This window comes from Arachis ipaensis, chromosome B01 (assembly GCF_000816755.2).
Source record: "Arachis ipaensis cultivar K30076 chromosome B01, Araip1.1, whole genome shotgun sequence".
In the NCBI taxonomy this organism is placed as follows: Eukaryota; Viridiplantae; Streptophyta; class Magnoliopsida; order Fabales; family Fabaceae; genus Arachis; species Arachis ipaensis.
Window position 1 is genome coordinate 134,219,833 of NC_029785.2, and position 5,540 is coordinate 134,225,372.

At 36.2% G+C, this 5,540-nt stretch overlaps 1 protein-coding gene across 4 annotated transcripts in view; it reads left to right on the top strand.

Moving 5' to 3' along the window:
* LOC107640591 (probable anion transporter 6, chloroplastic) overlaps positions 862–5,540 on the top strand; it is a 6,119-nt gene continuing 1,440 nt past the window's right edge. For 2 of the 4 annotated variants that reach the window (XR_002349919.1, XR_002349921.1), the window contains exons 1-11: positions 862–1,406; positions 1,607–1,752; positions 2,059–2,158; positions 2,507–2,559; positions 2,988–3,062; positions 3,143–3,223; positions 3,341–3,402; positions 3,518–3,588; positions 3,998–4,113; positions 4,546–4,582; positions 5,073–5,168. Coding sequence is in view for 2 of the 4 variants with exons in the window: in XM_016344109.2 (XP_016199595.1) it covers positions 1,038–1,406; positions 1,607–1,752; positions 2,059–2,158; positions 2,507–2,559; positions 2,988–3,062; positions 3,143–3,223; positions 3,341–3,402; positions 3,518–3,588; positions 3,998–4,113; positions 4,546–4,582; positions 5,073–5,168 (1,206 nt within the window). In the remaining 2 variants the exon portion in view is untranslated. The remainder of the gene's footprint in view (positions 1,407–1,606; positions 1,753–2,058; positions 2,159–2,506; positions 2,560–2,987; positions 3,063–3,142; positions 3,224–3,340; positions 3,403–3,517; positions 3,589–3,997; positions 4,114–4,545; positions 4,583–5,072; positions 5,169–5,540) is intronic. The other 2 variants (XM_016344109.2, XM_016344103.2) reach the window with 2 other exon arrangements.

Consider the following 5,540-nt stretch of genomic DNA (forward strand, 5'->3'; position numbering starts at 1 on the left):
CTAAACCCTAACAACATACTAAAAATGATTTACATTAATAAGTTATAATAATATGGTTTATATACAGGACGCTTTGAATTTGTTAAGTCGAATTTTGATAATTAATTTTTAATATAATTCAGTAATTAAAGAGCTCATTTTAAAAGTGAGACTAATTTTAGGGGTGAGCAAGGGTAGCGGGTACTCGATTATCTGTCCGAATCCGAACCGAACCAATTAAATTAGTTCTAAAATTAATGGATAATCGGATCCAATCCGAACCAAACCGATGTTTTTGTTAGTAATTAGTTCGGGTATCGATTTTGGGAATGTGGAACCCGAACTAACCCGCGAACCCGATCATATATTAATTAAATAAAAAAATAAAAAATATATATGACTTTTTTATTAGACAATAATTATTTATTATTAATATGTTTGGATTTTAATGAGTTTAATTTTTAATGTATTTAGTGTGTAATATGTTTGAATTATTTCTATTGATATTATATGTTTATTGTACTTGTTGAATTTTTAAGATAAAAATTTGGTTTTTTTTTATGAATTTCAAAGTCATTGGGTACCCAATTTTACTATTTGGCGGTCCCAATTTTCCAGCCCGGCCCGCCTTTTTTGGCGGGTTACACGGGCCGGCCCGGCGGGTTTAGGCCCGTTTGCCACCCCTATCGGGTACCCAATTACCCGAACTGAACCAATTCATTCTTAATCGGTTTGGTTTGGTTCGGATACATATACAAAAAATGCAAATTCAAACCAAATCGAACTAATTACATCTTGATCGGTTCGATTCTAATTTTACCATAACTCCTAACCAAATCAACCCTTACTTACCCCTAAATTAAGAAAAAAAAATATGATTAAATGAACATGTTCCAAGAAATTGGTTACTTGAATAGTTGGTGTGATCCTTGGATGTGAGCCACAAGCAAGGTCCTTGGTGGCAAGCTGATGTTCAGTTCTCCTTCTCCAACTCACAAGTCACAATACATGGTTTCTGTGTTACGCTACTCGCTACTCTCACTCCCACGAAACCAAAAATGGAGAATTTCACCCTCAGACCACATAGCTCAACCTGCTTCCTTCCACTTCCAATCACCAGAACCTCTCATCATCTTCTGCGCTTCCAATTCTACCCCTCACCTTCAAGCCCCACTCTCAGGCTCAGGCCCAGGCCCAGGCCCAGAGTAGCAGTAGCATCATCATCCAGCTCCAAGTCCAAGGTTCTCAATGGCCTTCGAGTTGACAACGTTGAACGACGACAACAGGAACAGCAAGCTCCTCCTGTTTCGGCTTCCGAGGATGTCTCCAAAATCGTTGGAATTTGGCCACCTTGGAAGAATATTCCTCAGAGATACAAGCTCATCGGCACCACTTCCCTCGCCTTTGTTATCTGTAACATGGATAAGGTTCTTACTCTACTTTTACCAAAGTTAGCTACTTGATCATAGTTCATATTTATAGGTGTAGTTCTTTTCCTTTATTTTCTTATCAAGTTGCTGAATTTTGTAATTGCTTCCATGAACATGCCATAGTTAATAATCTTTAATCAAAAGAATCCTTTCTAAGAGTTGCATCCATGATAAGCATTTGTTTTTGGCGCGGCCAGGTGAACTTGAGCGTTGCCATAATTCCAATGTCGCATCAATTTGGGTGGAACTCATCCATGGCTGGGTTGGTTCAGTCCTCATTCTTCTGGGGTTATGCTTTGAGTCAATTGCCGGGAGGTTGGCTAGCCAAGACTTTTGGTGGCAGGTTAGTTACCTGAGGCAACATCAATTTTAAGGATACTTTTATTAGAGGCATGATCAAACCGAGATATCTAAAATGTTCTTTGTATCCTACTATATTCTTAATTAAATCATTTTCATATAATTCTTTGATCCATTGTTGGCAATTAGCTCCATCTGTAACTAGTTTTTTATGAGAATCGACTCAGTAAATCAAATGTTGAAGATTTATAGAGATGGATAATGATCAGACAATTATCTCATTTACAGTTGACACTAAAGATTTTAGTTTGGATTTTGGGCTTATGAAGTTTCCTTGTTATATTTTCAGAAAAGTTCTTGAGGTTGGAGTACTGGTATGGTCAGTGGCTACAGCTTTTGTTCCTCTTGTTGCTGGATATATGCCTGGCTTACTATTGTCAAGGGTTTTGGTCAGTAATTTTTACTTTTTCCTGTACCTTTACTTCCTAACACATACTTTATGGAGATGCGATCCATGTAGCTGACTTCACTTAGTGGGACAAGGCTTAGTTGTTGTTGCTGGCTTGCCACAATGCATCTAATTTCTTACTTAATGTCAATTATGTACATAAATCCTTGATTTGTCTCACATAGTTTCATGGCTTTATTGTATTTATCTTTACACTGGATTTTCTATCTGCCGTACCTGAAGTGTATTTAGTGTGCATGTGTAGTAACGTCTATTTTAATTACATCTTGGTTTGTATTCAGCACTCTTACCAACTGTCTTAAGCAGTTCCTTTCCATTGTATATCCAGGTTGGGATTGGTGAAGGTGTTTCACCATCTGCTGCTACTGATCTTATTGCCAGGCATGTAAATATCCAGATATTATATACAAATTTGGTTCAAATAGATGTTTTCTGTTTATATGTATTTTTCTTTTATATTTTGATTTTTATTTATTTATTATTGATCTCCTGATGACTTCTACAGTGATCACGTTGATTTTCACCCCTTTTTTTTGTTGGGGAGGGGTCTGAAGTTATTTAATATATTCAGTCTCTCACCTACAAGGAATTTCTGGTTGAAATTGTGAATTCTCTTGTTGAAGATAATAATTCAAACTTAAATAAAGATGCAGAACATTAAGAACAATTGTTTGGAGCAGCTGTCAAAATCCAAGTTCTAAGTGAAATAGATGGTTACTGCCTTAGCCAACTATTTATTTGGTTAAACTTATGCTTTGTATCTGCATTTGATTCTAAGGCTTACCCTTTTGAATGGAAGCCATGTGCAGGTTAATACCATTGGAAGAGCGCTCACGCGCAGTGGCGTTTGTGTTTGGTGGCTTGAGTGTTGGAAGTGTTATGGGGTATGCATATCTCAGGATTCTTATGTTTTCTGTTTTATTTCATTCTCTACCTTCAATTTTGACATTGTACTATCTGTCAGGCTTCTTTTGGCTCCACCTGTTATCCAAAGTCTTGGCTGGGAATCAGTGTTCTATTTATTTGGTTTTTTGGGGGTTGCATGGTAAGTAGAATAACTGAATCATGGCTTGTTTCAAAGTAGTGAAGTTCTTCCAATAAGTTTCTTGAGCTGCAAATTTAATTAAAATCATGGCTTGTTTTGTTGACTTGAAATTTGAAGGTTTTTGGGGTTTCAAGTTCTTGAAGGAGGTGAGGCGCAGTTACATGCTGGATCTCTTTCATGTGAGTAATCGTGGTTTTTTGTTTTTGTTTTCTTCATGTGATACCTTCATTACTTTTTACCCCCTTTTTCTTTTGATTTATTATTTTGAGCCTTATGGTTTAATGGGTTATTCAGTACCAGGCGTCCAACGTACCACGATACAATCACAGAAAAGTTCTCTAAAGGAATTGAACAGCTCTTTCAAGGTATGTTCAATACTTGATGACAATTTCAGAGCTTCTACTTTATCTTCTTGAAGGGAGGAGTGACTTGTCAGTTCTCTTTGGCTGGGATTATGACATTCTAATATTTAATTTTTTTAAGAACTAATTGCTGGATCTCATGTTGTTTTGCATCATGTTACCCTTCTAGCGTCTTCTTTTATTTCCTCCTCTTAAAATATCTAATTTTCTAACTTCAGACACTGCAGCATTGGGTTAGATCCTTATTCTTGAGTGGAATATCATAGGAGTTTGCACCAAGTATAACAGGCCCTAATTGTAACTGCTGAGGATGTGTGTGTGAGAGAGAATGTGACAGACGAGTTGTGATGTGTCTGCGTTGTAATGTAGTTTGGAATGGACCTCTGTTTCATGTCTTGTTTCTCAAATGCAGGATGTGCCTTGGAAGTCCTTTTTCCGAAGCCCTGCTGTATGGGCAATGATATATGCTCACTTCTGTGGTAGCTGGGGTCACTACACCTGTCTATCATGGCTCCCAACATATTTTAGGTACCCTTTGATAATTTAATTAGAATTTGGATTCTCTAAATTTTGGATTTTCACTTTAGAGGGTAAAGTGTGATCTCTTATCCTTGAATGTTTTTTCTCTCATATTTTCTCTTGGTCCCACTTATGAAATAAATGGTGAGAGATCACACTTTACCCTCCCAAGTGAAATCTAAAATTTAGAGGATCTAAATCCATTTAATTATCCACTTGTTGCTACTTTTTGCTTTTTTTCATTGCAATCCAGGTGACGAGGGAATTGGTTAACACTTTAACAATTTTTTTTCTTTCATATACTGTGTTTTTATGCATTGTTTATTGCTGACCAGAGATCGATAATCACTGACAGCCATTTGGCCATCTTTTTTAGTTTCAGAATTATTTACAGGTTTGACCCAATGGAGAATCTAATTCTTCCATCTATTTGCTATGCAGTGAGGAGCTGAACTTAAATCTGACAGAAGCAGCATGGGTAAGACTGGCTTTTCTATTTCGTCTTTTCACTTTAGCTAACCCAGTTCTTCATGCCTCGATGAAGAAAAACACACTTCATTCTTCACCTCCGACTTCGACAGATAGCATGTGAAACAGCCTTTTTTCAAAGAGAATATAAACTTCAAAATGTATTAACCTTTGTGCATGACAAATTGCTATTTTTGCATGGTATTTAGAACAGTTTAATTTTAATTTGCTAACAATATTATTGAGAAGCATTTTGCACTCTGTAAATATGAAATTGGCACATTACTGTAGGAGTTTAGGTTTGTCATGAGCATGAAAACTTTATGTAGTTGTAAACTTGAAATATGAAATGAAAGCAACTTTTTCTGGTTTTTTCTTTTCATTGTCTTTAATTGCTTTTGAATTGCACTCATGTTTAAACACTTTTCCAGTATTCTTTTGGGAGGAAAGAGGCTCAAATCACTTACATACTAATGATTGTGAGTTCTTAATCATTTCAGGTGTCTATTCTTCCACCATTGGCTTCAGTATTTATGACTAATATTGCTGCACAATTAGCCGACAACTTGATTGCAAGAGGAGTTGAAACCACTACGGTATGAGAGTCATTGGAACACCATTAATTCACTTTTTAGTTTTAGATCAAAATTGGATAGGCACAACACACGTAATGACACAACTTCACCTTGTGGGATATGTTCATACAGTGCATGAGTTGGCAACATAACGTTAAATTATGGACCTTTTGATGACGACTTACAAATTATTTTAGCACAGGGGCGGAGCCACATAGTGGCAAAGGGGGGCAAATAGTGGCAAAGGTTGCCCCCTTTAATTTTAATTTTTTACATGTAAATTATATGTAAATTTTAGTTTAGCTCTCCTTAAAATTTTATTTTAATCTTATTTTATCATGTAAATATTTTTTGCCCCCCTCTAATATTTCATCTAGCTCCGCCCCTGTTTTA